The sequence below is a fragment of the Pteropus alecto genome, unplaced genomic scaffold (assembly GCF_000325575.1).
Source record: "Pteropus alecto unplaced genomic scaffold, ASM32557v1 scaffold86, whole genome shotgun sequence".
NCBI classification, from domain to species: Eukaryota; Metazoa; Chordata; class Mammalia; order Chiroptera; family Pteropodidae; genus Pteropus; species Pteropus alecto.
This window is the reverse complement of record NW_006442109.1, coordinates 11742443-11752869: the sequence shown is the minus strand read 5'-3', so window position 1 is coordinate 11752869 and position 10427 is coordinate 11742443. Positions and strand designations below refer to the sequence as shown.

Below are 10427 nucleotides of genomic sequence, written 5' to 3'. Positions count from 1 at the left end.
GCCTCCCCTTCCACTCTCGGGTGGAAACGCCTAGTCCACTCGATCCCCCGCCAAAAGCGGATCTTCTTTTATCCTCTGGGGCAGTCCGGACCGCCAGCGCGGGGCACGCCCGAAGTTTCTCGCAGGAACTACAAGTCCCATGAAGCCCCGGGGGCGCGGGGAGGTGAAGACAAAACCCCCGCGGATTGGCTACATGGGGCGGGGCGCGCAGGCCTTCTCCGAGGGAAGGGGCGGGGCGAGGGGCGGGGCAAGCGGCGGTGGCTCGGCGGGCACGCCCCCCCGCCCGCGGTCCCCTCCCCGCTTCTCTCCGCCGCTCCTCTCGCTCCTGGGTCAGAGGGCCCGAGCGAGAAGATGGCGAAGACGTACGATTATCTGTTCAAGCTGCTGCTGATCGGCGACTCGGGGGTGGGCAAGACCTGCCTCCTTTTCCGCTTCTCCGAGGACGCCTTCAACACCACCTTCATCTCCACCATCGGTGAGGGAGGGGCCGCGGCCAGGAACGAGAGTGAGAAATAGGGGGCGGGTGTGAGGGGGCCCGGGAGAGTGGGGCGGGGAGGGCTTGGTAGGAAAGGGACCCCCGGGGATGGCCGGACGGCGAGGGCAGTGGGAGAGGGTGGCGTGAGGGTTTTCGGGGACGTGAGGCTGGGAGGTGAAGGGGAAACTTGGGGGCAAAGAAAGGGGAAGGAGATCCAGAGGAACAAGGACTGGGGATATTGGGGGAAATTAGAGGGTTGGGGGATGACAAGGAAGGGTCTTGGAGGGACAAAGTGGGAGACATAGGAAATCTAATGGAGAGAGAGACGGATAGTGGGTGTGAAATGGATTAGAAGGAAAGAGGAAGGAAATGTGAAAGGGGGCAGTGAAGGGTTGGGGGAATGTGAGGGACGTGAAGTAAAGGAACAGAGGACACAGGGACAGGAGTGGTGAGAACCCAGCCATCGGAATGGAATTCAGGAGAATGAGTGATCAGGAGATGAGGGATGAGGGGCACAAGAAATCTGAGCAGAGATGTCATGGGAGGGGGGCAGAAGAAGACTAGGTAGAAGAGTTCAGAGGACCACAGGATGAGATGAGGATACTTGGTGGAGAAAGTAAAGGAAAGCTGGATGTGAGATAAAAAGGGAAAAAAAGGAAGCTGAATATACACTAGAGAGTTTGAGCTGAGGAGACAGAGAAGGTGGGAAAGGGAGAGGAAAAGGAAAGCAGGACTTTCTTCAGGAACTGGGAGCAGTGGTTACCATTTTCTCTTTTCCTTTGGATCAAGTGCAGGAGAAAGAACAAGTGACTAATGATGGAATGAGGGCTATGGAGCATTAAATTGTTCTGTGAGTGTTAATGAGTATTAAGAGAATTGGTGACTTTTGGAAATGGTGTGGTCAGGAAAATATGGTTCACTCCTTTACTACCATTTCCTGAGAAGCAGCACTTCTCAATTTTTTAAATTCTTGGGTTTGAATGTTTAATAACTTCTCAGCTGAGGATTCTGCCTGCCTTTTAGTATATTCATTCTGCTTTGATTTTAATTATTACTTGCTTAATGAATCACAACATACAGTATACCCCTCAATTACCTTTAATTGATTTAGGGTTTTTTTGTTTGTTTGTTTTTAAATCTTGGCTGGTGGGAGCTGTCCTTCATACTTTTGTACTGGAAGACTTTGTGTTCAGGTAACAAGCTATCCAACTTCCCATAAACTGAAGTGCAGTTCAGAGCTGGTTTTCAGCTGACCTTAACAGCATTTCCCTTGTTAAATAGCTGCAGGTTAATTAAGAACCTTAAGAATCTTAGCTTTTGGTTGGGTGATGTTTGTGGCTTCTAATAACAGCTCACTTAAGCATCTTTCAAATGGTTCTTACAACATATTTCACCATGAATTCCTCAGATTACTAGGGGGCCAGTGCGGTGGTGATAAGTCTATTTGATTATTTGTATGTCTTGATAATTTATCATTTAAAAAAAGAAAATTTGGGTATAGAATGCTCTTCAAGTACTAGGAGAGGCTATGGTTGCTTGGTTGGTTCTGGCCTATTTCATATGTATTGAGTGGCGTGAAACCTCCTGGGTATTATGATGTCTGGGCTTAGGGAAGTTTGAATTGCAAGTTCTTGGCAGTCAGTCTCGAGTGGGACTTTTTCTTTTCTGAGGAAGCAGATTTTAAATGTCATGTCTCAAGTTTATTCCTAAGAGATTTGGTGGGAGCTGTTATAGCAACTAAAGGGCGTTAATTTTTGATGCTGGTACTAATTTCAAAACCCTGAGTAACCCTTTTTCATTGTTGAATGCAAGCTGCAGTCCAGTTGGTAAAGGACAATTTCTGACAAGTTGAGTGGGTCGCCTTTTGTCCATTCTGTGTGTGACCCTCCCAGAAGCATTCTCCTGCTATGAAAGTGAGTGAGTTTTGCGGCTATTTCTGTTAAGCTCCTTAGATGACCTTTGCTTGTTTGTAATAGTTTTATTAGTTTTTTTCTTTTTTTGCCTTAATTTTTGTCCCACATTTCCCATAAGGTTCACTGCTTCCTTTTACAGTAGTAGCTTTTAAAAATTATTTTTCATTCTGAAAGATTAGAATCTTTCTTGCATAGATTTTTTTTTTTTTATGTTAGAAATTCAGTTCAGTGGAGGACTGCACCTATTAAGGCATAAAAAACTGTCCTGAAACTCTTTAGAACAGGTGGTAGATGTTAAATGGGGTGAATCTCATGAATAATCTTGGTCTTTCTATTTTCTGTGGGGTGGATGTGGTAAAAAGAGGCTCTGAGCTGTGTTTTCAGTTAACTTGGAGGAGGGGGAAATCTTCCATGCCTCTTAACCCCAGAGCCCTGACAGGAAGTGGTAGCACACTGCCTTCAAACAGCAGAAGAATGTATATACCTGAAACCTAATGCTTTGCAGTTGAAATTAAGTTAGGAATATAAAGTGAATGTTAATACCATCCTAGGAAAAATTTCCTCACACTCTTTACTGACCACAAACATAGGCTTGTAATATCCACATCTCTAGAAGCAATATTCCACCCCCCCAACGCCTCCCCCCCCCCGCCCCGCCCCAATCCTATCCCCAGGTGATCTGAAGTTGTTGAGGTGAGAGTTAGTGGTCCATCTCCTCCCAGTGATAATTATTTCTTGAAGTCCCTGGATTTTTCTGACTGGGTTTTGACAAGGTCTGCCACAGCATTGCTGACAAAACTTGATAAGGTCTACGTCACAGGAAAGATCCATTTCTTAATGCCTGGGTGGATGTGTGTGTGTTTTGGTAGATATGTATACTACGTGCCTGTTTCTTTTGAAGGTGCACTTTAAGTCTTAATTTTGTTAGTTTAAGTAGTTTTTAAAAAGGGCATCTTGCCATCTTTAGACATTGTTTAATAGGGGTTCTGCCATCACGAAAGGAAGGAGACAATTAGTCATTTTGATTACAGATACAGTTGTTTCACAGACATTCTTCTTACTTCTCTAAGGTTCTGTTATCTTCTCTGGTATCCTGGCTCCCTTTTCCACTTTTGGGGTGGTGGAGGGTACATTTTCTTTCAACTGACTTATGGGGAATCTTCCAGTATATCAGTCAGATAATATTCGTCAACTATTGAGTACGGATATTTTGTACATTTGAAATTATAGGCCCAGTACCGAGGAACACTAGCCTTTCAGTTCAAATGTTTGATAACTGAAAAAAATTTTTTGATTGGCTTCTCCAAACCCCTTACATAATCAGAATTAGTGTTTAATTAAATATCTATAAAATGTAATGTTAAGATAGCTAGGAAATGGCAATACAGTTAGCTATGTATTATATTTCCTATGGGAGGTGAGTACATTTTAATATTGATACGAGGGCATATTATGTCTTAGAATGGCCTGTACTGAACAAGGTACTGGTAGAACAAAAAGAAAACTCAGCCTTGTCCTCTAACAGGATAATCTAAGCTTCTTCTCTTTGTCCTGCCCCCTTCTTCCTGTTAGGGTATTTCCTGCGTGGTTTCATTTTAGTATTGTCATAGTTTGACAGTAGAAAGAGTCTTAGAAATTACCTACATTATGCCCCTGCCCCAATTTTATAAATAAGAAAACTAAGGTTAAGTTGACGCTGTCAAGATCATAGAGTTGGTTGTAGCAAAGCCTCCTAGTGATCCCTAAATTCAAGTCTGTGTTACTTTTCATAGTCAAGCTGCTGCCATTTCTGATCAGTGTGACCATCTCCATAAATTTGAAGTCACCATCTTTTCCAGGCAGGAATTAGATTTTGCACATATACTTTTATGTTAGGAAAGTTAAGATGGTCCCAGTTTGTTTAGCCAAATCTGTTCAGGGAAATAGTAAATGCTCATGCAATGACTCAGAGTGCTATAGTAGTTGATACTGGCACAGCTCAGCATACTATAGCTGTCTTTCGCCCTTTCTTTCTATCTGTAGTTTCAAGTTAGACCATCTTGTCATTAAAATTCCTTCCATGCGCAAAATAACTAATGAAATCATATTAATAGTGGTATGCAGGTTTCATTTCTTAGACATTGCATTCTTTTTCTTGGAATCAGTTTCCTCAAAATCAGGGATTGACAAACCATTGCCCACAGGCCAAATGTGGCCTGCAGCCTGTTTTTGTAGTTCACAAGCTAAGAATGGTTTTTACATTTTTTAAGGGTTATTAAAAAAATCAAAACAAAGAAGAATATGCAACAGAGACCATATGTGTCCCACAAAGCTTAAAAATATTTACTAACTTTATAGAAAACGTTCCTTTATAGAAAACATTTGCCAACACAGCTCAAAATTCAAAACTGTTTTTGGTTGGTAGCAATTCAAAGCTTTTATCAAGACTTATTGACTGAAAAACAAACTTTGTCATGTTTACATTTTTATCCAAGATGATATCAACATTTGGCTGAACTTAATCCAGATATGTAGAGCAAGTTGATTTTAATTTTCATAGTTGTTTTTGTTGGTTTCATCCTTGCAAATAAAAATATGCAGGGAACATGAAACTTCAAATTGAACATTTTGTACATAAACCCTTATTTTAATGTCATTGTGTTCTTTCGAAGCTGTCGGTAGACTTTTCATCGAAGTGATAGCTTTGAAATTAGTTTTCAACAACATTATTTCAGAAAGAGTAGAATTTAATACTCGATAATAAAGGGTTAAATTAATCTCTTCACTCAGTGGTCTAGTGAGTGAAAAAAGCCATTCAACAAATTAAGGAAGGAGCGGGGAAACCGAGTCTTGGATTCAGATATGGATATGTCTTAAGCATAAGTATACTTTAATAAAGAGCTTGGCCAGCTGTTCTGCATGGCAGCAAATCAGAGGGGAGATTCTCTTGGCAACAGCACCAAGATTGTTTGGATCCACTGAGAAAAGCTAGAGGGAAATAGGTTTGCATATTGTCTTAAAGGGAAATAAGTCTAGTCTTTGAAGACAAGGAAAACTTTAGCAGTTGATTTTTTAATTGAATCTGATAACTGAATCTGAAAAGGACCGTGATAGACCAGGGAGCTGCTGGCATGGCCTGAAGCTCGTTCTAGTTTAGGTTTGCCTGCCTACACACAGAGCTGCCCTGGAGACCATTTGAAAAAATTTTGCAGTTTTTATAGCAGGATGAGAAGGTTGGAGTGGGGATGGGGAGGTAGAATTTAAGTGGTGAGTAATAATATTGCGGAACATAACATAATATGACATATAAGTAGCTGACATATAAGTAGCTGGTAAATTCTACTAGTTCATGTTTGGTGTCAGGGAGATAGCATGGTGAATTAAGTAGAGCAGTGGGTCTGGAGTCAGATCTGGGGTTATGTCTTGGCATCTGCCGTTAATAGTTTTTTGGCCTTTAGTGAGTCGGTTGTCTTTCTTGGGCCTCAGTTTCTTCATATATAATGGAGTGTAATAATGCAGTACCAACTTTTTAGGGTTGCTATGAATTCCCTAGGGCAGGAATCAAGTCTCATTCACCTTTTAAATCTCCAAAACCTGTGTTAAATGACCACTCAACTGGCTGAATGAATGGCTGGGTGGATGAATTGTGAAAGCACTGTATAAGCTGTAAAGCATTGCTTTGATTTTAGTTATTATCTTTTATAGTATAGATGATTAGATGATAACTGAGATAAGATTAAAAGTGCTTAATTTGAATTCTTTACACACAAGAATGGTATTTCCCCCAGTGTAAAATGCTGCATATCTTTCAATAACCAGTTTTAAAAGGATTTTTTTAAATACAAAAGATATTTCACTTATCTTTCAGATTCCATAATAAGCTGTTTAACACTCTGCTTCCACCCCCCACCTCCCCACGAATATAAATATCAAAGAGAAAATGAGTGAAATCACTGGATTTGCTTTAGAAGAGCCATTTCAGCTTTGTCTCTGCCCATTAGATTCAAACAATGCAACAGATGCCTGTTAACAGTTTCAAGCCCAGTTTTAATTAGCAGATGGAGCTGTGTTTGTGTCTGTGTTCTGCCCAGCACTTGTTTGAGTGACAGGGTAGTGAGTGGATTGGAAATGGGCTGAGTATTTGGGTTGAATAAAGCCAAATCCTATTTTTAAAAACATGAATATAAACCTTTATTATACAGAACCGCTTACAAATCTCACCGCAATACCATAGTGTCTGGAATAAAACTAATGTTTGCAGTTATGTTCTCTGCTCTTATTACAGGGAAAAAATTGCCATTTTATAGTTTAAATGAAGGTTTTACTGTAGTCTTGGAAACTATCAGGAAGTGGCTTTCTTTAAAGAGTCATTTCAATATTTTGGCATAGTATATTGAGGAATATGCATACTGAAACTGGCTTCAGTATGAATGCCAATAGTAATGGATTGCTAGGGGCTACCTGGAATGCATTGTTGTATAGAGTTCTTGAGGTCCTATCTCAGCTCAGCAAGCCCAAGGGGCTGGGATGGATTCCTGATGTCTGCCATGGCAATGGAAGGAGACAGTGGGTGGCAACGTAGCATACATATGTTTTTTTTTTTTCTGAAGTGAATAGGTAGCTATAAACTGTCCAATGCATTATGTATAAATTTTAGTATTCAAAATATTTTTGGTGAGTGATTATTGAATATATTGTGTCCAGAGTTGTGTCTTTTTCTCATTTTCCTATTGAACATAGGAAAGTACCAACATTTGTGTTTTGGGACTTCTCCTATTTTGACTTGAATTAAGAGCCTTAAAGGAAGGATTGTTGAGGAAGAAATAAGCCTGCTTTTCATTTTTTATTTTATTTTTGGTTACTTAAGTTACTCAGGACTTCCTTTGGTAAGCCACATAAAGTGGTGGAAACAATTTGGAAACAAGTCTCTGCAGCAGCCTGGTTTCTTGGCTGTGATAAGTACTTTCTTGCTGTCCTACCTGTAGCATTCCTCATCACTTTAATTAGGCACTTTGATATTTACCTGTTGCCGAACGTTTAGGCATGCATTTTAATTCTTGGCTGCCAGAAAAAATGCTAAAGCTCTGCATGTCCTCCCCTTCATCAAATTTAGGCTTGCTATCACTTAAACAGACTGGATGACAGTGCGACTTGCAGTCTCATGACAGCATTGCAGGATTTCAAAGCACTTTGCGAAAGCTGCTGCGTTAGGTATGGAATCCCACCTCATCATGATACAAACTAACCACAAAGCAGTTAAGCAATGTGTAGTGTTGCACAGCTTTCTGCTGGCAGAGCTGGGACTGACATGACTTCCCTCACAACACATTATGATTTTGCCTATTTTGGCAAAGAACTTGGCAGTAATTATTTTAACAACTCATAGACATTTTCCTGGCGGTTAAAGTGGAAGGACAGTCTCTAAAATATATGATCAAGTTTTGCCATGAAATATAGGGTAATCCATTTAAAAGCTGAATTTAAAAAGTTTGTTTCTTATGACCCTATGCAATATTTGTTTATCTGGAATAGATATTTCAAAATATTCTAACCTCATGTACACTGATAAGAAAAAAAATACTAAGATGTTCTAAATTAAATTACAGTGAGCCGAAGAGTGAGAGAGAGCGAGCAGTTAGGCTGTTAGTACCTGGGGGCTAGCTAACAAGACTGCTCACAGTCCTGAGTGTATGTTGGAACTTTGAATTAACTTCCAGGTGGCTATTATCTAAAAGAGGATAGCCAGGCAGGTGCCATCAAACCCTTGGAGCCTCTGCATCTTGTTTCCATATGAACTTTCTAGACTTGCCCACAGCCAATCCAAAGGAGCAAACACTTCTTCCTTTAGCTCTTCCTCACTTTCTCTCACTCACTTTATCTATAGCCTCTGTAAATTCTTTCTAAACAACTTATATCTTCCTCCCCCTTGTTTGATGTATAAAAAACGCTCACCATCTCCAGGACTGTAGACATGTTGCCTTTTTCACCTAGATGGTTTGGACTACATGCCCCAGGACCTGGTCTTTTTTTTTTTCTTGCTAGCATGGCCCGGTAAACCTTTTCTTTTAAAAAGACTTTCAGCTGTAGAAGTTAACATTTTTGTTTAGCAACACAAATACACAAAAAACATTACCAAAAAAGAATTGGGTTGTGAGATGTCACTGATTAATCCTACTGTGATATGGTTGATGCTTATGAATTTGGTTGGGGTAGCCGTTTATAAAGGCTTTCAATAAGGAATTTTTAACTTTTTCTTTTAAAGATCTCTGAATAAAATCTTGAGATGGCATGGAAAACAGTTCTTCATTGAGAGTTAACTTCCATTTTTGGAATGATTCAGACTGCTTTCTCTTTTCACTTTCCTTTAACACCTCACCCATACCAAGATTTGGGGAGAGAGGATTGGAAAGAGAAGGAAAACAACATTCTACTGTCCTCGGCTATCGATTTCTTTGGCTACTTCTTCAGCCTCTCTTGCTTTTGTTAGCAGTTGGAATAAACAATTGGGTTTAGAGACTTCTGCCTAAAATAGTTTGAGAATTAATAATGATTTTTTGTCTGCACTGCTCTTATATTGTTTAGAGCTAGATGATAAAAAACTGGTGCTTGTCTCAGTCACCACCAGTAACGAACAGTGACACGCAGATTAGGATGGCACCCACAAAGTAATCTGAGTGAGTGCATTTCCTATTTTCTCTACTTACTATTGTCCTGAAAATTTCCAGGTTTATAGAAGCATGAAAAATTTCTGGAACAAGTGAAGTAATTTCTTTCACTTTCACAAAATTCTATTATAATTAAATTTTAAAAACATGCCTGTGTAATATAATCAGGGATGTGTCTCTATCTTGGCCCTTTAGCCTTCAACTTTGATAAACATCATTACATTTTAAATTTATGTTGTGTCTCATCATATAATTTACCACATTTGTGTTCAAATTATCTCTTTATTACAAAATAGAGAATATAGTACTCTAAAAAAACAACTGGTGTGTGTTTCCAATCAGTCATGGCACAAGCTCCTCCCAAGGACATTAGACTAGGTCTGTTTTCTTATGGTGAAAGGCAAGTGCAAGCTTCCATGGTCTTCAGAGTCTCTTCTGGCTGCAGCATTCTGTGAGTCTATGAAGTCAGGTAGTGTCTAAAGAAAGAAGGATTTGTTCTTTTTGTTCTTCAGTTAATAATTGTAGACACTAGTGTTTTGTTGACATGGAGACAGAAGGAAGACGTAGTAGCATTAGTTCATTCAGGCCCAGCCTGTGTTGGTCTTGTCAGTTAAACTTTTTGTAGTACTGAAGAAACTACTTAATGTTTTTGAATCCCATCCTTCAAAATGCTTTGGTTTAAATAATAAAGCTAGATGTCACCAGAAAAATAACTACTTGAAAGTTTGAAAATGCTTTTTTGAAAGGAGATATATAAAATATTTAAAATTTTTTCTCATTTCTTCATATAAAGCTCGGTGAAGTAGATGAAATATAATGTATTTATTTTATTTTATTTTTAGGCGAGGCAACCCTTGGTTGACCTCATAAATTGCAAGGACCTTGTCAGCTTACAATCCCTTATTTTTTATTTTTTATGCCTGCAGCACCTGGTATTCCTAGGTGGTCTCCCAAGTACTAACTAGGCCCGACCCTACTTAGCTTCCGAGATCTGATGGGATTGGGCTCGTTCAGAGTGGCATGGCCATAGATGGTGAAATATAATCTAAAATAACAGGTATACTGATGATAAATTTCCATGTGCTCAGAGGCATGGAGATTGCTCACACAGAGCCTAATTTTCTGATCCCAAGTCTCTTTTCTCTTACATCTCATCTGCCTTCACTTCTCTTCCTATGAAAAGACATTGGGTCCATAGCATAAAATCTGAACATAGTTAGCATATTGTGGGAGAAAAGTCAGAGGCTGAACTAGGAGATGTAGGGTCCACATACATTTTTGCTAGTTAGACATTTGCCTTTGGACAAGTCTTTAAGCTTCTCTTGGCCTTTTATTATTATTATTATTATTATTATTATTATTAGCAAGGAAGTAGGAGTGGGTGGGGGTGTGTAT

The 10427-nt window shown here is 39.7% G+C and overlaps 1 protein-coding gene and 1 pseudogene across 1 annotated transcript in view; one reads left to right on the top strand and one right to left on the bottom strand.

Moving 5' to 3' along the window:
* The first annotated feature begins 262 nt into the window (after positions 1-262).
* The window catches only part of RAB8B (RAB8B, member RAS oncogene family), a 57126-nt gene continuing 46961 nt past the window's right edge, over positions 263-10427 (top strand). Inside the window, exon 1 of the mRNA XM_006920284.3 lies at positions 263-475. Within this exon, the coding sequence (XP_006920346.1) occupies positions 352-475 (124 nt within the window). The 5' untranslated portion in view covers positions 263-351. The remainder of the gene's footprint in view (positions 476-10427) is intronic.
* On the bottom strand, positions 9950-10064 carry LOC112469834 (annotated as a pseudogene).